This window comes from Rhinichthys klamathensis, unplaced genomic scaffold (genome assembly GCF_029890125.1).
Source record: "Rhinichthys klamathensis goyatoka isolate OS25496 unplaced genomic scaffold, OSU_Roscu_1.1 h1tg000213l_1, whole genome shotgun sequence".
Classification (NCBI taxonomy): Eukaryota; Metazoa; Chordata; class Actinopteri; order Cypriniformes; family Leuciscidae; genus Rhinichthys; species Rhinichthys klamathensis.
This window is the reverse complement of record NW_026606738.1, coordinates 384,166-409,733: the sequence shown is the minus strand read 5'-3', so window position 1 is coordinate 409,733 and position 25,568 is coordinate 384,166. Positions and strand designations below refer to the sequence as shown.

Below are 25,568 nucleotides of genomic sequence, written 5' to 3'. Positions count from 1 at the left end.
GTTCAAAATGAACGAGTACATCATGAATCCATTTTCCAAACCGTGTTTTTGACTTATTCTGAATCACTACGGTACGCCTATAATAAGTGTTTATATTCGGACTATTTTATCCCGGGGTCGTCTCGGCTGCGAAGTAGCCCAATGCCTGCGTGACTCGCCATAGACATTAACGGAGAGAAGTTCCGTCTACAATGTTCTTCCGCAAGACACGTGCAGTTTATTTATTGACGAACGTAGATGTCACAGAGGCCCTTCCTCCTACGTCTTTTCAGCGGTTATATTTTCCTCTGTCGAGCGATTACTCTCATGATGGCTCGACAGAGGAAAAGGAAATTATTTAAAAATGCAGAAGGTAAGGAGTGTGAGATTTCTGCTTTTTGTTACAACTATAAACTTTGATAACGAAAAATCTGTATCAGTTTATTATAATACTCTAATCTTTTAAAATGTAATGCATACATTTGAATGTTTAATGATTTTTAAAAGATAGAAAGATGATAATAGACAGATAGATAGATAGAATATGATTAAAATGTAAATAGATAGATTGTATATAATTCAAATGTAAAATGCTTAAAATTACAGATTAAAATTACTGTCCAAAATCCATGAAAATCCTGAAATTTGGCAATGATAATTAATATATTACAGGTATTTCTGCTGCAACCCAGAAAGCCTTTGCTAGCCTTGGTCCATTAAAACCACTATTCATCAGCATGCATTTATTAATCCCATGGCATGTAGAAAAAAAGAAAATAAAAAAAAGGTGCGACAAAATCATATGCTGGTGCGACCAACTGAGAAAGTTGGTAGCACCAGTGCAACCAGTGGAAAAGTTAGTCTGGAGCCCTGGAAGGACTGGAAACATCAGTTGTTTTAACCATTCATTAAAATGAATCGGTTCAAAGGAGTCATTAGTTCGCGAATTGGACGTGTCATTATCGGATGTGTTCGCGTTGTGTGATTATCCCGGCGGTTGGGACATCCCACAAGATTTGTGTCAACAACACAGAAAACATTTAATCACTGGATAGGTTTTTTCGTTTATTTAAAGTGTGGTTTATGTCAGCTGAATGTGCGGAACGATTTTCAGAGAAGATAAGGTATTTTAGCACAATTCCCACCAAGCGGTAATTCAGGAAAAAACACATCCGAATGCTGCACATGAAACTATGGTCTTCCGACCTTTTACCATCGTGTCGATTTATTTTGATTAATATGTGACATGGAGAGAGAGCAAGACAGCGCTTAGGAGACGGTGAAGCCTTGTTTATACTTTCACCTGGCTCCGAAGAGAAAGAGTGCGCGTGCGCGACCTGAGCGGTCTCTCTCTCTCTGCTCGTTCTTCAGTTGCGCCCTGTCACACGCACTACTGTCGTCTAAATTACTCACAGATCAAATAAGACTATGGCGGAACAAAAAATCGCTTTGGAGCAGGAGCATCGATAAGAGGACTCGTTAACGTTAACTCGTTATATTACTACTTTGGTATGAACATTCACCCGCCAGTGGGGCGGATAGCCTTTTGAGATTTACTCGCCAAACGGAAAATCTACCCGCATGTGGCGCTTGGCGGGTGTTAATTTCGGACCCTGGTTGTGTGTTTGTTTAAATACATTTGTTTAGGTGGCTACTGTAGGTGTCTGTTTGTTTATTGTAAAACCAAATCATGTCTTCATAAACCACGAGTAGACACACAAATGTTCTAAAGCTTTGCGCGCGCGTGATTATTTAGCTCCGCCCACACGGCACGCCTCCACCCGCTCGGCTTTTTCCGGAAAGACTCGGTACAGCCTATCTTTCTTTTATAAATATAATAAAACTAAAGACTTTTTGGAGATATGATGGATGCAATATTACTCTATAGGTACTCAAGATTAACAAGAGATTGAGTGAAACTGAGTGTTTCACCCTTCCTTTAAGGACTTGAGATATCGTTAACTTGTAGAGCATCTTCTGTATTATCAACACAAGGAAGACAGAAGTGTAATAAAACACATTTTATTACCAAAAAGACAAACAGGAGTAAATCAACTACTAAATAAATATCGTGAATGATAAAGGAATTAAGTGTATAAGATGCATAAAATACAAGTGATAAAGGCGGGTGTGGCTATGACAGTTATGGCTATATTACCTCATGGAAAGATAAAACTAATAAAGGCCAAGACCACTGACCTATATGACTGGATTGCTCATGACATCATAAAAAGTGAAGCCACTGCGCCACCATATTGGTAATCCCTAGTACTCCCTCACATTCTATTGAATAATGAGAAAACATTAACTTACCTAACAACTCAGCGTTTTTATATCTGTACAGTCTCCCATTAGGGTTGGGCCGATCATCGTCCGATGTTTAGACGGCATCGGCTAAACATCGTGTGTCCCCCCCCCCCGTTTCCATGGTGACGCGTCATGCTTGGCACATGATTCACCACAGCCAAAATAGCGATGTATGACAGATTTAACGCTTTTATTTCTAAATATTAACAAACTTGCTTACCATGTCATGAACTATCTTCTATTCAGATTCTCAAATATGTGTGAGTTTGCGATAAACTGTGCAGGACAGTCGATCGGCAGGAGCAGGGTTGGGCACCCCTGCCTTAGCATATTACAAATGTCAAAATGATTCTTCTGAAATGAATACAGATTTACGATTGTAAGTTAAGAAGTAATGTACACGCTTCAAAACTTATTCAGAAAAATAATGCTGACTGTGTATGGATTTAAAGACATGAAGCTTTATTTCCAAGCAAGATGATGCATGGTAAACCTTGGATTTTTAATACAATATTGTAATAGGGGCCTGTATGCAGTATAATATTTATTGTAGGCTATATTCGAATACATTTCTGCTAATAATCCCATCCCAGATATACGTTCATGCTTAATATTGTCTGCATAATTATGTACAAGAAATCTATTTTGTGTTGGTTCAGTTGTCAGCGTGCAGTAGACACCCATCTCAACAATTTCTATATACGACTTAAAGACCACCATAAACATCACAGATAATGTCCGAAGCAACAATTAATTTACATACAAATCATTGGGACAGGATTAGTTCTTAGCATATCATACATATATGCTAAGTACTAAACCTGTCCCAATGACTGTGACAACGAGTGTCTGTTGAAAGGGTACATTTATCCCTTTCCGATGAGGAAGAGATTGCAATTTGGCACTTCTCCATTCCAGTGCTGCAATTGGCTGCTGGCATCCGAGGGGGCACACACAGTGTGGCCCACCCTTCTTTCCCCATGGAACTCATTAGCATGGTTTAACACACAGTTAGAATAATCTCTTTAAAGTTGTATCAATGCATTTCTCTCTTTCCAAACCAGCACCAGACTACCTTTGGCAATGTTCTAAACAAATAGAGTCAAAGTATGATTAGAAGAGGTTGAACTGTCATGCAGGCATTCATTTGTACATTAACAGCTAAATTTGTGTAAGATGTTGCACTACAAATAGCCGTTACTGAGAATACTTATTTCTCTAAATAAGTATGAAATGAATGCGTGTAGTTTACATCAGTTTTAAGGTTTCCAATCATAGTTAGGAATGGATTTGGATGGAATATTGCAGCCTTCCTTTTGCATACAAAAGGCCCTAAAGAATTTATGGCAGTTAGCTTAAACATTAGGGATTGGTCTCAAGATGAGTGCAGAGCAGAAACTGCATGTGAACCAATGAGACATCCTGTCTTTCCCACGTTGAGGAGTCTGTCAGTTAAGGAGTCTGTCAATTTCGATTAATTGTGCAGAGCCCTATTTCCTACTATATAGGAGACGAAAAACAGTCCATGAAAAGTATAGTATGTCTGAATTCACTGTATTTATAAAACAGTAGGAGAACAGTACTCCGATGCAGGGCTTAAAAAAAAAAAAAAAATTCAATCGGTCCACTCTGAGCAGAATGGATATTTTAACGTTTCTGTTTTTGCGTTCCTCATTAAACATTACCGTTTCGGAAACGGTTTGGCCATCCTTAAAAATATTCTTGTTTGCCGTAACCCGACCGACCCTGTCAAATTAGGACCGACCCAATTATTTATTTATTTTCCCTTTTAGTCCGACCGACTTGCCGGTTGTAAACTTGCATTAAGACCAACCGATTTTTTTTTTTACTCTTCAAACAACTAATACAAATGCAATAAAATAATATACATTTATTAAAGTAAGTATTGTGAATATAAATTGCGTAGGCTACGTTCTTTCTTTTAAATAAAAACCCGTGGCGTCATCTATTATGATTATGTTTACACCATTGGTTTACGCATGTCACACTATGGCCTGTGCGTTCGCTTCGTTTCATTCACTGTCAATGGTTCGCGCTCGGTGATGATGGCTGCGGCGCGGCTGCTTGTGAAATACGTCTGTATGAGCCTACATTTAGACGCTCATTATTCGAAATTCTTAATGGTCAAATAGGGAATCGATGTTAACGGCCTTTTCTCGGAGCGCGTCCAGCTCGTCATGACATGCCCACCGCGAACGCGCGTCACACAGCAACTGCAGGCTCTGACAAACAAACACACATAAGTGTGGGAAGCCAAACACACCGAAAGGGGGACGAAACGGCGCGGTGTGTTACAGAGTTCGCGCTGCGCTGACTTGTAATCTGCGTGGCTCAATGGAACCGAGCCGCGCGAGCGCGACAGACTCGACAGCGCAGAGAGAAGTGTTTGCTTGCGCCAGCCAATGGTCAGAGCGGCGGGAACTAATCTCACCAGCGCCACGCTGACCAATAAAACAGCACATCCCATACCGAAATGTACTAAATTGCACAAAAGAAAATCGACCATTCCATAATATGTCAGGACTACTTAATCGGCCTATAGTTTCCTACAATGCGCCTAGCTATTTGACCACACTGATTTCCGTTAATAATAGCAGATGTTTATTAGGGGTGGTTAATCTGTCTGATTTCCCGATTCGATTCGATTACGATTATTGAAGTCCCGATTCGATTACAGTCGATTTTCGATTATTAACGATTCTCGATTAGCGATTATTGATTTTCCATTTCACAACAGTAAACGAAAATACACTAGACCAAGATATGATTATATTAGCAGCAACATTTTGGTATTAATTGCACTTTTTATTTGTTTGATATTCAATGAAAATGTAATGATGGTTACTGAGGACATGCAAACATGCTTGTTGTCTACTACTTAGGCAACCCATTATCTTTAAATTAAGTTATTTTTTAAAAGCAATTGTGTTGCATTATAATGCGAAGGCACCTGGTTCTATTAATTGACAGCGTTAAAATGCATTTTGTGATTTCCTTCAATTGAAAATCTTTGAAGCAAGTTTGGGGGATTTGAAGGGCACCCAATTCAGAGAATCACCCAGAAATTCAAAAGAACAGCATTTATCTGAAATAGAAAGCTTTTGTAACATTAAACAATACCGTTCAAAATTTTGGAGTCGGTAAGATTTTTTATTTAATTTTTTTGGGCGAAAGAAAAAAGAAATCAATACTTTTATTCATCAAGGATAAATTAAATTGATCAAAAGTTACAGTGAACACATTTATAATGTTACAAATCAATTATCTGAATCTTTTGTGTGTGTGTGACTATAAATACTTTGCTTTAAAAGTACAAAGTAATGACCCATAAAGAATTAACGTACAATATATTTTATTAACATTGCAAAGAACCAACAGGAAAATAAATGTGTGCCTAAACTAGGAGCATACTTGTAGTAAATTAATATTATAACGACTGGTACAGCCGAGTGTTTTTCCTCCTCTGGCTGGAAACGTGTCATATGGTTTCTCATATTTGTCGTGTTTCGGTCGTTAGTTTTATTATACAAAGCTTACAACTAGTGTGGCTCTTGTCCAGCTCCTTTCCCCCTTCAACTTCAGAAGCCAAAATATCTCCACACGTCAGCTTTTAACCTAACGCGGAGGGTGTTTAGCGCTCAGCCATCGCGTCTCTGATATGTGCACGCCACAGACGGTCCGGCCATTGCACTTCCGCGCTTCAGAGTTCCGTCTTTCGCGTTCCGTCAATATTACGTTATTATAAATATATCAAAAAAAATTTTTTTTTTTTGGGGGGGGGAAATCGATTTTTTGACATTTGTGAATCGATTCAGAATCGTCCACGTCCGCATCGCGATGCATCTAAGAATCGATTTTTTCCCCCACCCCTAATGTTTATGGGTCAAATCTCTCACTCTCTCCCTGCAACTTTTTGTTACCCTCCTTTCCTGCCCCTAGACCAGAAAGGGGGCTTGTAACAGTATGGGTCAAATGTAAACGAATGGTGCCAAACGCGCTGTTTTATTGGTCGGCGCGGCGCTGGTGAGATTAGTCATTTTAATTTATTTGTTTCCCTCTGAAAATCCACTTTCATTGAAATCTAGTGGCTCCTTTTTTTTTTTTTTTTTTTTTTTGATACTGCCTATTTTTTTCCAAATGAATACAGCTGGAATTAATGCAATAAATATGTGTTTTTTTTACAAAGATTTCAAATTGTTTGTGGTCTATAACCTGTATCAGAATGAGGTTCGCAATGGTGTGCCCGAAGGCATGGGGGTTGAAGACCCAGTCAGTGACGTCACGATATGCAAATTTGTTTAAATTCACACCGACCTAATCACTATGACCAAAATTATCCTTTTTTTTTTTACATTGAATCTTGAAAAAAAAAAATATAGACCTACCTACCGACCCTTTTTTTTTTTTTTTTTGCTGTTACTGCAAACCAAAATATTTTTAAGGATGGCCTTTGATTAGAAAAAATACCGGTTAATAACGTTATTTTAATTTAGCTGATACTTTAAACAAATATATATAAATTAGGGATGTCACGATTTTCGAATATTCGATTAGTTGATTTTATTATAGAATATCGAATAGGTTGTGCGATTATGTCTTAAAAAAAAAATCCCCATGTTTTCGGTTCTGATGCGGTGGTGACGCGTTCATGTAACCAGAGGGTGACGCTGCCAATAACGCACATAAAAGCGGTCAATCAACTATATCAGACAACAGAAGAACACCACATTTTATCACACCAGAGCATGTGACCGGAGTGGTAATATTTCCTCCAGAGCAGAGAGAGTCTTTCTTGAGATTACGCTCACTTAGAATGCCCTTAGTGACATGCTGGTTAGGGTTGCCGCGGTGAGAAATTTCCCACCGGTTAATCGACGTGTCACAACACCGGTAATCCCGGTGTCACCGTGGGGGGCGGGGCGGGGGGGGGGGGGGGGGTTAAATAGCTTTTAAATGCGTGCGCGTTATACTTTCAATTTCGAAATAAGCGTCAATTGGCAATTCAGCGTCAATTGCTTGAATGGACAAAAAAACAACAACTCGGCTCGCTGATAATAAAACGGGGTTTAACAGCTTTTAAATGCGTGCGCGTTATACTTTCACTTTCGAAATAAGCGTCAATTGGCAATTCAGCGTCAATTGCTTGAATGGACAAAAAAAAAACAACTCGGCTCGCTGATAATAAAACTTTTATTTTTAGACAGAACTTTTATTAGCATAACGAACGAATAAAAATAACCCCATGCATAGGCTGAAAATCGTCAAACTGTGGGCCCAAACAAATAAGAACCATACAACGTTTATTAACGAATAAGAAAATAAAACAGGCCTAAATAAATTACACATTCCGCCATTATCTTGCTTTTCTTTAATTTGACTCGTTCTCATCTCCACACGTGCTAAATGGAATCCTGATGCTTGCTGATCTGTGACGTGACTGGCTCTTGGCACGCACTGCGCAGTTCAGTTTTTAATTATAATGTATGCTCTCTTCTGAACTAAATAATTGATAATTATTATTTTTAATTAATTCAAATAAATATTTTAGCAAAAACGAATACTTTAAAAAAGTCAAGACATCGCGGTGTCACGGTGGGAAAGTGATGTCACCGGTGATGGGGCTTAAAACCGGTAACACCGTCAACACCGTCTATCGCGGCAAGCCTAATGCTGGTTCGACAATATGTGAAATAAGTTGGGTTTGTGGCCGTGCACTAGAGATGCGCGGTTGGCGGTTATAGCCGCGGACTGATCGGGCGGATGACGTGACGGAAAAAAATATTTTAATTAAATTCGGGCGGGTGGTTTCTAGTCTCGCGGCTGTCATCAGCAGCGCCTTGTATCAGCGGATGGCGGGCGGGTGCGGTTTTGAAAATTGGTCAAAAACGTTGGTGCATATGGATGGCGGACGGATGATGAGTTTTGTGATGCGGTTGCGGATGAAATAATAGCCCATCCGCGCATCTCTACCGTGCACAACTAAAGTTCTCTTCTAAACGACTAGTAGTAGTTCATTTAAGCCATTAGTCTAATCGCATATTTATATTAATTTAATTACTTAAATATAGACATGGGAGAGAATACTAAACCATAATGAGCGTTTTCGTAATATATTTTCGTAATATTATATCGTATATATTATATCGTAATATATTTATTTTCCGCACTTAAGCGCACGCTATAGCTTGCCACAAAGAACCGGCAAAAGTAATGATTATGCATGAGACATTTTAATTGTTTATTATAAACTAGTGTTTTCTCAGTGTCGGCTGCAAAGATAAAGTTGACAATGCTGACTTGCCGTCTTTGCATTAGTGAACGCGCATAGAGAAATGCACACTTCATATAGGCTACGAATTAGCCTACATAAGCAGAGAGTAGCCCATTTCTTTTCGTTTTGAATTGTTTTGTTTAAAAGACATAAAGCTTTTTCAATAGATATATTTCTCAGGTCTGTGAGGCAATTATACGCTGAGTTTCGTTTCATTTATGAGACGCGCTACAGTTCACGCGCCAGCGCCTCCATGTCCTGATGCTATATTTGCTTTTCTCTTCGTTTGAATGAAGCTTCCAGAGATTGTTGATTCTGGCGCGGCTCATCCTTCTCTGCAGGGTGACGCGTCTTCAAATGCTTTATTAAGTGTTGAAGCTGCTAATCTTGTGCCACCCCCCGAAATTGCAGTATGACATAGGAGACATGTCGCCGTTTTACTGGCTGGTTGGTCCAGTCTTAAATACTGCCAAACAGCAGAGATACTGCTAGCGCGCGCTTTCTTTTTTGCTGCTCTAAACAGTGGTTGCTTGTGGCAACAGCATAACTTCCTGTGTTGCCACAAGCAACCGCTGTTTAGAGCAGCGAAGAAGAATTGATCTCCGATTTGCAGCGTTAAGCAAAGCTATCGTGCATAACTAGATATCGTTTAAGAAAAGGGTATCGGATCGGTATATGGGTAGAAGTACTCGCCGATACCGATGCCAGAATTTTTATTGGTATCGGCGGCATTTCCGATACTAGTATCGGAATCGGAACAACTCTACAGCAGACAAATGAAGTACGTCCTGATCAGAGCGGTTGTAAAACAGTGTTACAACACTCGCATAGGAACTGATGAATGTGGAAATAACGCGTGTCGTGGAGCAACCAATAGTTTCAAACACTGAATAGTTCCAGCATTGAACTCCATTAATGTCAGTGTTTCTCACACACAAACACGTAAATTGAAGAAATTACTGCATTGATTGACAATTTGACACATTAGTTGACCTCTCAGGAATCTAGCCAGTAGGGGTATTTTATGTAGCGTGTTAAAAATTTGACATTGACAAGTGCTGTTAGACTGCTGAGACAGAGCACCCTAAAATTTTAACTTTTAAAACCTAAAACAACACTAAAATAATAAGATAAGAAATAAAATGAGAAAATATTAAACTATATAAATATATGACGAGTTGTCATATTTTTGGAGAATGCAAGACACACACAAACACATGCCTATCTTCATAATTCTAAATTTGACTTCTAAAGTTTTTTTTAATTCGACCCCAAATCCTAAATTTCACTTGCACTGCACTGCAATGCAATATATTTTATTCATGATTAATATTGCATTGCAAAATAATGTGTGCTGGTCAACTAGTCTAAAATTAAGAAACCCCTAGAAAACAGGAAAAAAAAGAAAAAAAAAATAAAACAATGAAAAAGAAAAAAAAAAGAAAAAAAAAAATAGATGTGTACATTTAAGATAGTTCTACTTAATTTATTATTCCAATATCCAAATATGATACTTGATAAAAAGAAAAGAAAAGAGGGCTTTTATTTGTGCCGTGCTGTCTTTGCATTTGAACATTGCACATTTTAAACAGGACACCCATTAGCTGAATAAACGTTAGCCAATACAAACATACTTATAGAAAATAGTTGACAATGAATAGACAGGAGTCCTGTCACAGGACCAATAATAGCAAAACGAATCACTTATTCTAAAAAGAATATCAAGTATAAGTTAGACGAATCTGACATAGGGCTGTGTTAATAGTAAAACGTCCATCATATAACGAATTTTAAAAACACGGATGGATAATAAAAAATGCTTTCTGACATTTTGACAGGGAAAAAAAACCAAGAACAAAATTTAAAGGGGTCATATAATGCCATTTTTGTACAAGTTAATATGAATATTTAGGGTCTAAATGAAAACATTGTAATATACTTTAATTAAAAATTATCATTAGTATTGTAAGAAAACACTATTTTAACCTGGTCAAAACCAGCTCTGTTTTCAGCACGCCGTTTCAGTGCATATGACTTTAAATGATAATGAGCTTTGCTCAACCCCGCCCCTCTGTTCTTTGAGGCGTTTTGACCAACGCATGTGGAGTGTTGCCTTGACATTGACAACAGTTGAGGGTATATTTTGGAACAAGAATGGCAGCGGGAGTCTCTGAGGACACATCTGTGCAATCGTATCAGTTTGAACCAGAGTCAGAGTCGGACCCGGAACAAGATGATTGCCGCAAAGAAGTTGGACAATTAAAGGCCTGTTCACACCGGGACGAATTTCGCGCGCGATATTCGCCGACGTTTAACGCCTCGTGACTAAACAAAGGGCGCCAATGTGAGTGTGCACACCGACACGAAAAATGCCACGCGTAAAAACGTCATTTTTTAAAAAACGCCTCAGGTTCGTTTTTTTGGTTTGACGCGCCGCGTCAAAAACTATCCGACCAATGAGATTGGCGCTTTTGCTCACGTCTTTGGAGCTTCTGAAGTTACAGTAAAACACAACAATAGCGGACTATGATGACAGCTCGCTCAGGGGATGTGTTGAAACGCTGCTGTCAATCAACAATCGTGGAAGAGGCGTCTGATTTAGTGACGTCACAAAATCGAACGGCTCAATTTGAGGCAGGGGAAAACATAAGGAGATTAAAACAAAAACACTGGATGGATTTTTATCAATATATGATGGTTGTGTACAGGCACTGCCAACACACATTTCAGTACAATCAACTTGTAAAAGTGCATGTACCATTATTTGACCCATTTAAACTTAGACCGTCAATTTAATTTTACAATTAGGCTATCTTCTCCTTCTGTGCGCGGTCTGTGTTTGTGAGAGAGAGAGCTCACACAGCTCTGATACAACGGTACTTTTTAATCCACAAGTAGCCTAACTAACGCGCTAGTTTTCATACAAAATTATTATGTAACATAATTAGGTACTTTAGTTATTAACACAATAACGTAACACATGCAGGGTACGTTTCTCAACACTGAGAATGAATAAATAAACGCCGGTTTGCAGACTCGCGCTTATCAGTAATCCACAAATCACAGCACTTTCATAATCACTAAGCCATAGCGATTTTATTTTTATTTAGATTTATGGTTCATCAATACTTAAGCATTTTATAATTTGCATGTCTTCCTCTTATAGGAGTGACCATGAATGACGGAGTATCTTAAAATAATCCATGCGATCACTCCCGTGTGATAATCGAATCCAGATTAAGTTCACACAATATTTCAACTTTCCACATCCACCATCCACCCCAGCCCAGCCCGTTTACCGTCAGGAGTCAGAAGTACCGTGACTACTGTACTGTCCTCGCTTATGAACTCAGTCAGACGGCGGCCGCGGGAGTGGAAGCGGGATCGAGCGGTATTCTTTATTGCTGTCGATTTTCAGTCTCTTTTTAATGATAGGCCTTACGCACCTGTCAATCATCCCCGCTTGCTATTTGGGGAATGAACCCAGCGCTACAAATATTGCTGTTGCTTGATTTGAGGACTGCACGTGCACAGAGGCGTCACCAGGTTTTTGCGTAGTTTAGAGTGACAAATCGTATCAGCGTACTTTGAGGTCAAAATGCGTACAGGTTGGCACTCAGGTCTGCGGCTGAAGTAGGCTACTGGTGTGGTTTAGTGAAAGCACCTCTCAGATCTTGGAAATTGTCAGATCCGCGAACCTGATTTTTTTTTTTTTTTTTTTTACCAGACACGTCTGTACGCTGGAAATCCGGAGCGCTATCAGGCCTGCTACTGTGTGTTGCAAGGAAATGTGCAACGGTTAATTCGGCTGTGGCTTCCTTTGGCAAAGCGAAAATAGACAATGCAACTGGCAACATTAATTAAAATTTAAAATATTATTCTAAATGTAAATTACTCAAAACTTGTTTATTGAACAACTGTATAAAAGCAATAATTACACTGGTAATCGTGATTTTGTTCTGAATAGGGCTGCAACTAACAATTATTTTAATAATCGATTAATCTGTTGATTATTTTTCCGATTAATCTTAGACTTAGACAACTTTAATGTCCCCGAAAGGCAATTTGTTGTACAATACAGGCATATTGACACATAATCCACAACACAAACATTATCCACATGCACAATGTCATAAATAAATAAAATAAAAAATAAATATTACCACTTCACATTACTTCCCATATATTCTCCAATCATACCCCTCCTCCCACCTTATTTAATTGGGTTATTGCCATAGGAACGAATGAGTATTTTGCTCGATTTGTTCTAACCTTAGGGTATCTATATCTACGACCAGAAGGGAGCGGCTTGAACTCCACTGAAAGTGGATGGGTTGTATGTATCCATACAAACCTTATCTGCCTTCTGTGCCAATCTGGTCAAATATAGTTTGTACAGGTCTACCTGTTGCTTACCAATGATTTTTCCACAGGTTTTAACAATCTTCCCCAATTTATTCCTATGGGTAATTTTTGAATGTCCATACCAGCATACTATACAATAAGAGAGAATACTCTCAATAAAAGACTTATAAAAAAAGAGTCAAAATTTTGTTATCAACATTAAAATAATTAAGTTTCCTAAGAAAATACAAACGTTGTTGGCACTTTTCAGGGTCCGAAATTAACACCCGCCAAGCGCCAAATGCGGGTAGATTTTCCGTTTGGCGAGTATATCTCAAAAGGCTATCCGCCCCACTGGCGGGTGAATGTTCATACCAAAATAGTAATGTAATTAGTTAACATTAACGAGTTCTCTTATCGATGCTCCTGCTCCAAAGCTAATTTTTATCCCGCCATAGTCTTATTTGATCGGTGAGTAATGTAGACGACAGTAGTGCGTGTGACAGGGCGCAACTGAGGAACGAGCAGAGAGAGAGAGCCCCGGTCGCGCGCGCGCACTTTCTCTTCGGAGCCAAGCGAAAGTAACAAGGGTTCACCGTCTCCGTCCTAAGCGCTGTCTTGCTCTCTCACCTTGTCACATATTAATCAAAATAAATCGACACGATGGTAAAAGGTCAGGAGACTAAAGTTTCATGTGGAGCATTCGGATATGTTTTTTCCTGAATTACTGCTTGGTGGGAATTGTGCTAAAATACCTTATCTTCTCTGAAAATCGTTCCGCACATTCAGCTGACATAAACCACACTTTAAATAAACGAAAAAAACCTATCCAGTGATGAAATGTTTTCTGTATTGACACAAATCTTGTGGGATGTCCTAGCTGCCGGGATAATCACACAACGCGAAACACATCCGACAATGACACGTCCAATTCGCGAACTAATGACTCATTTGAACCGATTCATTTTAATGAATGGTTAAAACAACTGATATTTCCAGTCCTTCAGTTACTAATCGGATCAGTCAGAGTGAATGGAGTAAAAAAAAAAAAATAGGCAGAGTAAAACTAAATTTTTTTTTTTTAAATAATTATAATATATTATTATTGCATATATTTTATTAAATATACAATTAATACATTTCATTTGTACAGAACTATTTTCATAGGCACCACCACAAAAATATTATTTTAATGTGTGTAAATTGTGTAATATGTGTGAGTAAATAAAAGTAAAAATGGAAAATAATAGACCAGAAATATGACAAAAATGTTTAAATATAGCCTATATATAAATTAATAAACAGCCTTTTTGTGTCACATATACATTATTTTGGCCGGTAAAAAATATGCTTGGCTGGTGGATTTTTTCATCTACCAGTCCCCGTGGCAGGTGAGTCAAAAAGTTAATTTCGGACCCTGCCCTTTTTAAAAATGGCATCAGCAGGATAATTTATGGTCAATGATAAGACCGAGATATTTGTACTCCGTCACCATCTCTATCTCCTCTCCTTTTATCAGAGTCGGAGTGGGTGAGGGCGCCCCATGTCTAAAATCAAAGACCATCTCTTTGGTCTTGGACGAATTTAAAAGCAACTGGGAAGCTTCACACCATTCAACAAATTCATGCAACACTGGACCATGTTCAGTTTCATCTTGCTCCAGTAAACTAATCACAGCAGTATCATCTGCAAATTTAATTATATGACGTCCTTGGTAATTACTTCGACAACAGTCAGTGTACAATATATATAGTAGTGGTGACAAGACGCTACCTTGTGGTATCCCAATTGAAGTGAAGCAGACCCCAGATAATGTATTCCCCACCCTTACTCGTTGTGGCCACCCACTCAGGAGATCCAAGATCCATTTAATTAGTTTTGAGTTTAGCTGGAAATTATCTCCAAGTCTGTTTGCTAAAATTTGTGGGTGGATTGTATTGAATGCTGATGAAAAATCTGCAAATAAAACGCGAGCATGTGTTTTACAACCTTCCAAGTGTTTATACAGATAATTTAAAAGCACTACAAATGGCATCGTCCGTCCCCCTCCCAAATTTATAGGCAAATTGTAGAGGGTCAAGGGCGTGTCTACAAGAGTTCATGATGTGTGTTTTAATGATCCGCTCAAGTGATTTTACTAAAAGAGAGGTGAGGGCGATGGGCCTATAATCCTTGGGTGAGGATGGGTGGGAGACTTTGGGACGGGGGATCACAACTGCTGTTTTCCAAAGCAGAGGAACCACCTGGGTGTCCATTGAGCGCTGGAAGAGGGAACAAAAAATTCCACTTAATTGGGCCTCCAATGCCTCCAATGTTATCCGGCCCCGGGCTTTTCTGTACGTTAGTCCTCTCAAACACTCGCTGTACCATCTCCTCCTTAATGATCAAAGTGCTCTCCATCCCAGCATCATCTATCATAATCTGTTGCCAGGCAGAGACATTATCACTGTCATTTATTTCAAAGCGGGTAAAATGTTCATTTAAAATATTATTGGCCAGAGTAAAGGATGCTGTGTCATCCATAAAGTCAATTTTTTTCCCTGTCTTAAACGGTGCGTTGGGCATCAACTTTATACCAGTCCATGCAGCCCTTGAATTCCCCATAGACAGGGTACTCTGTACCTTGTCCTTGTACTGACACCTGGCCTTGTAGATCTCCTTATTGACCTTCCTTTGCATATCTTTTCTGTTCTGTATGCTTCCTGAAGCGAAGACTCTCTTTTTCTCATTTAGTGTGTCCTTTAGTTTCTTTGTCACCCACGGTTTATTGTTTGGGTACACCTTGATGGTCTTAGTTGGAATGATCGCACTCACACAAAAGTCTATGTAGCCCGAGATAGCCTCTGTCTGTTCGTGCAAGTCAGCTGAAGAGTCCTCAAAGATGGTCCAGGATGTACACTCCAGGCATCCTTTCAACGTCTCTACACTGTCCTCATCCCACACCTGGATCTGCTTTTCCACAGGCTTAATCCTTTTCAAAACCTGTTTATAAGTGGGTCTTAGAAGGACTGTGTTGTGATCTGAGCCACCCAAGGGGGCCCTGGCACTGGATGAGTATGCCTTGGGGATGGAGCCGTAGCATAAATCAGTGATTTTATTTTTTCGTGTTGGACAGGTAACATACTGCGAATAGGTAGACAGTTTTTTTGAGCGTACAGTTATTAAAATCCCCCATTATAAACGTGGGCGCATCTGGTGAGATTCCATCCAATTCTTGGGTGATATTAAAAATAATGTCTGTTGCCTTGTTTATGTCTGCTCTTGGATGTTTATAGACAATAGTCAGAAACATTTATGGGAATTCACGGGGGAGATCAGAGGGTCGCATAGAAACTGATAAAAGTTAAATATCAGAAGTGCAGATCTTATTTCTTACCACAGTCGTTTTGCACCATCTGTTGTTTATCATGACGCACACGCCCCCTCCGTGTTCCTTGCCTGTTGCCTTGCTGCATCGGTCCAAGCGCACTATACTAAATCCGTCAGGACAAACCTCGGAGTCTGGCACGGTACAATTCAGCCAGGTCTCAGAGAAGGCCAAGACACAGGCTTCCCTATAATCATGCAGGTAACGAGTGTTTGCTCGCAACTCTTCTGCTTTTCTTTTTAATGATTGGACGTTGGAGAGAACGATAGTTGGTAGTGGAATTTTTGTTTTCCTCTTCCTGAGTCTTTGGCGCACTCCTTCCCTCGTTTTCTCTTGTATTCCTTGTCATTAAAAGTTCTTGTTATCTCTGTGGGTATGTTTACATCGATATGATTCCAATCGCCCGCGTAGGCGCTCAGTTGTAAAAGAAAGTCTCTGTTGTAGCGTACATGTGACTCCGCGTTGCTGGCCGGTTCACTTGCCACGCTGATAACAAACCGTATCGACCCGACTATTAAAGCCCGCTCCCATACGCGACTCATAGTGACTTATGGTATCGTTTTGTAAAACAGTGCATCCCATAATGTTTTGTACTAAAAATAATCACGACAAACAACTAATCAAACAAACAAAACGGACGAAACAGATAGCCTGTACTGCAGGTCGCCACTGTGCAGCGCCCTCTCTCATGAGCATCATAAGCAAACGATGAATCGGATTTTAATCGATGAATCGGATTTTAAAAAAACAAAAGCATTAATTTCCAATCCTTTATTAAAAAACAGAACTGACAGTGCAAATTCACCCTGAAAAAAAATCGAGTGCAAAAAAATGGACTAACAAAACACATACACATGTATGCTTTACATCTGCCAAATAATATATATAGGCTTTTTAAAAATAAAGTGAGCTGCTGTCAGAACAATAAATAATTGATAAAAAATAAAGAAAAATACAAATCAGAAAACTTAACAGGATTTGTTTGAACGTCAGAACTTGTTCTCTACACCACACTAGCACACACTCATAAACTCACACTCACAGATGCACACACTCACAAACTTGTGTTTTGTTTTTGTCAAAGATGTTATAATCTTTAACAAAATGTTTGACATTTTTAACAAGCAAATGCACCTATTATCATATTACCTATAATAGGTAATAATAATAGCAATAATAATAATTATAAGAAGATAATATCTCTAGTCTATCCTAATATTAATTATAAATACAATGTATATAAAATATAAATACAATATTAAATAATATTAAAAAAACAAATACAATGGATTGACCATATCCTATGGTGTGTAAGGTATTTTGCAGCTCATCCTTTCGGCGCGTGCGCGATCTCGGACACACTCGTTCTCTCTCTCTCTCTCGCTCGGCGATTGAGCGACAGTGCTCCGCGCTCAACTCCAATTTTTTTTATACTCAAACATTTCCGCGTCGCGCGATGCAACGAATCGATTATGTAATTCGTTGCCAACTCTTTCAGAAATCGATTTTAATCGATTCGTTGTTGCAGCCCTAGTTCTGAATATCATATAGATTGCAATATATAGGCAAAGACTTTATATACAGAAAGACACTGCACTCTTATGACTATGAATAAGAGAAAGTGCAATGTGTAATATTGCTGAGTAAGTCCTGCCTTCTAAAGAAAAGAGCCAATCGTTGATTTAATAAAGTCATAGCATCACTGCAGCTGCCATTAAAAGCTCCGGTTTCTATAAACAGTCACTACTCTAAGAGCATGCTTAGGACTGCGCATGAGCTTGGTCCAGCCTTTTTTTTTTTTTTTTTCATGATTCAAGTGTTTAGACAGTTGTCAGATTTCATTGGTGATTTCAAATATGAAATTTAATTGTTAGCTTGAACAGTTTTGGAGAATTTAATGTTTCCTCATTCAAAGAGATAGGCCCTGTCCCAAATGGCACACTTCGTATGCACTTTCGGTCTTGTGAACTTGACTTGTCTTAAAGGGACTTTGATAGGGCTGGACAATAATTTAATATCAATATATATCACGATATAATTTTTTTCAATAATGGTGATATGATTTTAAAAAAAATATCCAATATTTCAATATACATTACAGGCATGGGCTACATTTACATGTAACCAAATAATCCATTAGTAATAGGATTGATGGCTCAATCGGACTGAAAAGCCTGCATTTAAACACCTTAAGCGATCCGAGTGGGCTCGATCCGAATGAATTTCGATCGAATTGAGAGGGGTGGTTTATTCCTTTTCTAATCCGACCGAGAGGACATGTAAAACACTTGATCGAATTGAAAACCGAAACTGAAAGGACTGCGCATGTGCAATGACGTTGAAATAGCGTTATGACGTGCGAACAAGCTGTTTTTCCTGTTGAATAAAGTGTCATAAATGAGCGTCCCATCATTCTAAAATTCTAATTTCACTCAGCATCTGTGAAGTGGAGCAGGACAATGTCCCACCAGTCCTTGTTTCAGATTCTCATCCACAGACGACTAGTTTTGGGCGTGTGCGTTTTTTTTTTTTTTTTTTTTACAGTCTATGGCAGGGAGGGGCAATTTTTACTGCATGATAAATATAAGCAGCGGCACAACGGTTCATATGTTCATTGTCTCCAAATTATGACCAGAAATGGATAAATATTACCTAAGTCTGCTGTTTAAAACAAATAAAGAATCAATGTTGGAGAATATTTATGTGCAAACAGCTGGAAACTCTGTATATATATTGGTGCAGTGTGCGCATGTCAAAAAATCTATTCCGATTTGAAGCTTGTGAGTGACAAATGCGCACATCAACCCGATCACTTGTTTAGCGTTCATGTTAACACTACATTCAGATTCATCAATCGGAATGAGTTCAGGGTGTCATCAACACTCAAAATGTCCCTCAGCAACACGTGTTTTTGTTGTTGCTCACTTTTTTTTTCTTCAGCAACTCTGAGCACTTTTCATGACTGAAGCACTTTTTTCAATCTATAAGAATAATATTATCAGCCTATAGTTTAAAGTTAAAGATATTAATATTAATAGGTTGAGAGTCTTATGTTTATTTGACGGTGATTTCACATTTCTTGTTTGTATGAAGGCTAAATACAAATAAAATATTAACAATAATTTATTTGTACCATTTTTATTTCTAGAATATTATATAGTTTTATAGGAGGTTTCAGAGACTTGGCAAATACATTTTTCAGAAGTTTGTAGGTACAGACATTCGTTGTGGGCGTTCTTGGCAGTTTTTCCTGGGGCTTTTATATTGTTCATATCGATATCGGAATTATGTCGTATCGACCGAAATTAAAAAATATATCGTGATATAAAATTTGGCCATATCATCCAGCCCTAGACTTTGATATAAGTTTAGAATGCGTAACAACCATATACATCTGAGGCACAAGAGAGAAAGCGATGATTGTAAAAATCATTAAATACTTGAAGGACTTAAGCTTCCAGTGTGTGACCTTGTCTGATTAATTTAAGTGAAAGATTAGGCCTTAAAGGGGAAATGAAGCAGTCAGTCAAGTTTACATAATTTACAAGATGGATTACCACTATAATCAAAAATTATAAAAGAAACATGACAAATGTTAACATATAAAAGAAAAAAGAAACACCGTTATGTCTGTCGAGCGGCAAGGGCGCCGCCATTGTGCAGTATTATAACTGGTGACGTCACGGGGTTGGTTGGCTCTGTGCTGAGTTCAGTAAAATACAGTGAAAGATGCATGTAAGCTGGTCGATCCAGCGAACAACTAACGTTAGGTACAGTCATTGTTGGCTAACAGCTGTAAGCATGAACTAGCAGCTAATGATAACTTAGTGTTTAGCTAGTGAACTTTATTAGTACCAGACAAAAAGACGACGTCTAACGTTAACAAACTGCACATGGAAACATTGTTCGTGATGTCTGCAATCATATTCCTGTCTCTTGTCAACACCATGGTCAAGATCAGCGTCTTGACAGCAGATGGATCGTGCTATCGTGGCGTAATAATCTGTTTGGTTGGTAAATGTATTACCTGAATGAAATGAAATCGAATGTATCGTCCTGTGGAATCATTCATTCACAGACAGCAGAAGATGTTCAACTAATAAAGATCTTCATCGCTGGCAAACAAATTGATAGATTTGCCGATTTGCTTTCACTAGACTGTACTGTAGGTCCACGGCCACTTCATCCAACGCTCTTGATGTTCTTAAATCTTCCTGTTACAACTCCGAGTCGAGTGTGAATAGAAAGCGCGTAAGTGATTCAGTGCGCGAGGAACTGAACAGATCATTCAAACTGATTCGCGAACCGATTTAGACAGATCTGCCAACTTGTTTGATGAAGTCTTTGAACAGAAACGACAAAAAAAAAAAAAGACTGATTCATTTGTAAATTGAGCATCGCTGTAAAAGATACAGCCCAAATGGCCCAAATCTCGTTATATACAGGGATGCAAACGGCGCACTTTATTTTAATGCAAACATGTTGTTAAATGCGCAGTTTATTCCAAGCGCGCTGTATCTTTTTTATGGGCACGAGCGATGCTCAATTTACAAATGAATCACTCTTTTTTTTGTCGTTTATGTTCAAAGACTTCATCAAACAAGTTGGCAGATCTGTCTAAATCGGTTCGCGAATCAGTTTGAATGATCTGTTCAGTTTCCTCACGCACTGAATCACTTACGCGCTTTCTATTCAGGAAGATTTAAGAACATCAAGAGCGTTGGATGAAGTGGCCGTGGACCTACAGTACAGTCTAGTGAAAGCAAATCGGCAAATCTATCAATTTGTTTGCCAGCGATGAAGATCTTTATTAGTTGAACATCTTCTGCTGTCTGTGAATGAATGATTCCACAGGACGATACATTCGATTTCATTTCATTCAGGTAATACATTTACCAACCAAACAGATTATTACGCCACGATAGCACGATCCATCTGCTGTCAAGACGCTGATCTTGACCATGGTGTTGACAAGAGACAGGAATATGATTGCAGACATCACGAACAATGTTTCCATGTGCAGTTTGTTAACGTTAGACGTCGTCTTTTTGTCTGGTACTAATAAAGTTCACTAGCTAAACACTAAGTTATCATTAGCTGCTAGTTCATGCTTACAGCTGTTAGCCAACAATGACTGTACCTAACGTTAGTTGTTCGCTGGATCGACCAGCTTACATGCATCTTTCACTGTATTTTACTGAACTCAGCACAGAGCCAACCAACCCCGTGACGTCACCAGTTATAATACTGCACAATGGTGGCGCCCTTGCCGCTCGACAGACATAACGGTGTTTCTTTTTTCTTTTATATGTTAACATTTGTCATGTTTCTTTTATAATTTTTGATTATAGTGGTAATCCATCTTGTAAATTATGTAAACTTGACTGACTGCTTCATTTCCCCTTTAAGTCAAGAAGTAGAACTAATGCACACTATGAACCGCAGACTCACGTGAAGAGGATTGTGGTGGCAGCCACTAATGCTGCAGGGTACCACGGCTTCTCCCAGCGCAGGAACTGATCTCCAGCCAGGATGACCTCTCCCCATCCTTGCAGCTGCTCTTCCAGCTGACTGGTCTCCTGAGCCTAGAGAAATGTTTCTAGTCAATATTACTGTTTAAACAATGAGTTCTCTTATATCATGTGACATGGCATTATCGGCCTATCCGGATTGATTTAAAATGGAAGTGTCATAAAGTCTTGGGATGGGCACATCCAGCTGGAATTTCAGGAATGTTAAAATTTATACAAAAACAAAATAGTCATTTATGAGAGATAAATGAAATGGTAAATAAATATATATAAAAACAAAAAAGGAGCACGTGTTTTGGGGGACTGTGAAATGTTCCGTTTAAACCAGCAGGTAAAGTTTAAATGGCCACTTCCTTTCTGTGATATAGTACTTAAAAATAGAAGTTAGTGTACATTTTTTAAAAGGCTAAAGCATAAACTTCAACCCGAGTTCTTGGTGGCTTTACAACTAATCTCAAAACCATTTAGACACGCATGTGGAGAATTTCGTCTCGCTTTTCTCGAGCAAAGCTCCATGCTTTCTAAAGGTAACGTTACAACTTAAAAAATATTCATAAAATATATAATAGGCTATATTAAACATATAAATACAAGATTTGTGTGAGAAAACCATTTAACGTAAGATGCTAACTTAGATAGAGTAACGTTAATCCTTCTTGTTAGCGCTGCATTAGCTTGCTAACATCTTATCACGCACTTCCTTTCCGTGGCGTAACGTTAAGTTATTTAGAGAACGATTAACGTTATTCGCTGCGTTAACACGTCTAAAATATTACAAATAAGAGACAGATTAAGCTTTATGGTACCCTGTCGCGTATTTGTATAATCTGGTTAAGATGGTGACAGCAGTAAATTAACTGATAGATGTCCGCGTAGCATATTGCTAAAAAGATTAACTTACCACGATAGGAAATGTTTCGACAGCAGGCGACCTGCTTGTAAGAAGGAACATTAACAGACCACTTACCAACAGATTTGCACTTTTATTATCGCCCTCAGCCATGGTTTATTTTGGGGAATTTCAGAATTTGTATTCCTCGGAGAGAACGATTATATATGAACCCGCTTCCCCTCTACTGCCGCAGTCTGTCAACCGACCGTTATTTTCAGGATGTTTTTATCTGAAACTCGGAATACAAGGAGTCATGGGAAATGTAGTTCACAAAAAAACAAAACAAAATGGCAAGGGTACAAAATAGAACTTTAGCTTAAAAACAAATTATCAACGAAGGGTGCTTTAAATTATGTGCTGATCGTCAATTCATTGTAGTAAAACAATCGGTAACTGTAAAATGTAGCCACTTAGTAAAAATTAAATAGTGTGAGACAAATGTTAATTTTTAATTACTGATAAAATTACATTTTCCACGAACTGTAGTTATGGGGGAATGGGGGAAATCATACATCAACTGGGGTTGGACTCAAAAAAATAAGACATATCTAAATATTAGTTTTGGTAAATAAGTACAACCTTCACTACAATTGAATATCAATGCCATTAATGCTACTGTTTGGGGTCAGTTTACAGTTTTTAAAGTCCCCATGAATTCAAAATTGACCATACTTACTTTGTTTGCCTAAATTGATCGTTTTGTGGTGAACAATTCATCCATGCAAGTCAATCCACACAAAAATTTTTTTTGGCTTCGTAATCTTTAATCAAAATCTGAAATTTCCCCTCCCCTCTGCGTTGGAGGACCTTGCCTGATGACGTAGGTTTCACGGTTTGGGCGTCTTCTTAACATCCATAATCACGCCCCTCCAACTGACAGTAGACAGGCTGAATGAAAACACCTACTTTTCTAGATCCAATCAGGTGCTAGTTGGGAAAAAAGCCACGCCCACCATTTTGCCTCATTTAGTATTCCGTTTCTCTCGGAAATACGTCACAACACTGGAGAAAAGTCGTTTGCAACTTCCGGTTCACGGGGACTTTAAGTCTCTTATGCTAACCAAGGCTTCATTTACTTGATTAAAAATACAGTACAAAATGTATTACAGTACAATTAAAAAAAACCCTCCCTCTGATTTATTTATTATATATATATATATATATATATATATATATATATATATATATACACACTCTCACCTAAAGGATTATTAGGAACACCATTCTAATAGTGTTTGACCCCCTTTCGCCTTCAGAACTGCCTTAATTCTACGTGGCATTGTTTCAACAAGGTGCTGAAATCATTCTTTAGAAATGTTGGCCCATATTGATAGGATAGCATCTTGCAGTTGATGGAGATTTGTGGGATGCACATCCAGGGCACGAAGCTCCCGTTCCACCACATCCCAAAGATGCTCTATTGGGTTGAGATCTGGTGACTGTGGGGGCCATTTTAGTACAGTGAACTCATTGTCATGTTCAAGAAACCAATTTGAAATGATTCGAGCTTTGTGACATGGTACATTATCCTGCTGGAAGTAGCCATCAGAGGATGGGTACATGGTGGCCATAAAGGGATGGACATGGTCAGAAACAATGCTCAGGTAGGCCGTGGCATTTAAACGATGCCCAATTGGCACTAAGGGGCCTAAAGTGTGCCAGGAAAACATCCCCCACACCATTACACCACCACCACCAGCCTGCACAGTGGTAACAAGGCATGATGGTTCCATGTTCTCATTCTGTTTACGCCAAATTCTGACTCTACCATCTGAATGTCTCAACAGAAATCGAGACTCATCAGACAAGGCAACATTTTTCCAGTCTTCAACTGTCCAATTTTGGTGAGCTCTTGCAAATTGTAGCCTCTTTTTCCTATTTGTAGTGGAGATGAGAGGTACCCGGTGGGGTCTTCTGCTGTTGTAGCCCATCCGCCTCAAGGTTGTGCGTGTTGTGGGTTCACAAATGCTTTGCTGCATACCTCGGTTGTAACGAGTGGTTATTTCAGTCAAAGTTGCTCTTCTATCAGCTTGAATCAGTCGGCCCATTCTCCTCTGACCTCTAGCATCAACAATGCATTTTCGCCCACAGGACTGCCGCATACTGGATGTTTTTCCCTTTTCACACCATTCTTTGTAAACCCTAGAAATGGTTGTGAGTGAGAATCCCAGTAACTGAGCAGATTGTGAAATACCCATCTGGCACCAACAAACATGCCACGCTCAAAATTGCTTAAATCACCTTTCTTTCCCATTCTGACATTCAGTTTGGAGTTCAGGAGATTGTCTTGACCAGGACCACACCCCTAAATGCATTGAAGCAACTGCCATGTGATTGGTTGATTAGATAATTGCATTGAGAAATTGAACAGGTGTTCCTAATAATCCTTTAGGTGAGTGTATATATACACATATACACACACACATATATATATATATATATATATAATAAACAAATATCCACTGTCATTTTATCAGTTTAATTTATTTGCTGTATTAAAATTCTCTTTAAAAAAAAAGCAGACAAAAAACATTGATCCAAAACATTTGAACAGTAATGTAACTAGACACAAAATATGTAATGCTCAAAAACATTCAACATTAGGTTAACCCCAGGCTAAGGTTACTATTAACCCGGGGTTGAGCAACACACCGCCACTTGTAATTATGAAAGGGTAATAAAGCATTGTTCTTGAACAGGGTGAAATTGCAGTATGAATGGTAAACGTCTAAACTGTGTAGAACAGGTTCGTTCAAGTAAAAAATGCACCTGGGTAAACAATTCCAAGTATGAAAATGCCAAAAGCCTAAAAATCAGACAAACAACCAAATACAGCAAACACTCTAATGAACACCA

At 38.7% G+C, this 25,568-nt stretch overlaps 1 protein-coding gene across 1 annotated transcript in view; it reads right to left on the bottom strand.

Annotated features, from left to right (window-relative positions):
• arl6ip1 (ADP-ribosylation factor-like 6 interacting protein 1) overlaps window positions 1-22,940 on the bottom strand; it is a 38,015-nt gene extending 15,075 nt beyond the window's left edge. Inside the window, exons 1-2 of the mRNA XM_056264026.1 lie at window positions 22,788-22,940; window positions 21,741-21,874 (exon numbers count right to left, since the gene is read on the bottom strand). Coding sequence (XP_056120001.1) covers window positions 21,741-21,874; window positions 22,788-22,823 — 170 coding nt within the window. The 5' untranslated portion in view covers window positions 22,824-22,940. The remainder of the gene's footprint in view (window positions 1-21,740; window positions 21,875-22,787) is intronic.
• Between the last annotated feature and the right edge of the window lie 2,628 nt (window positions 22,941-25,568).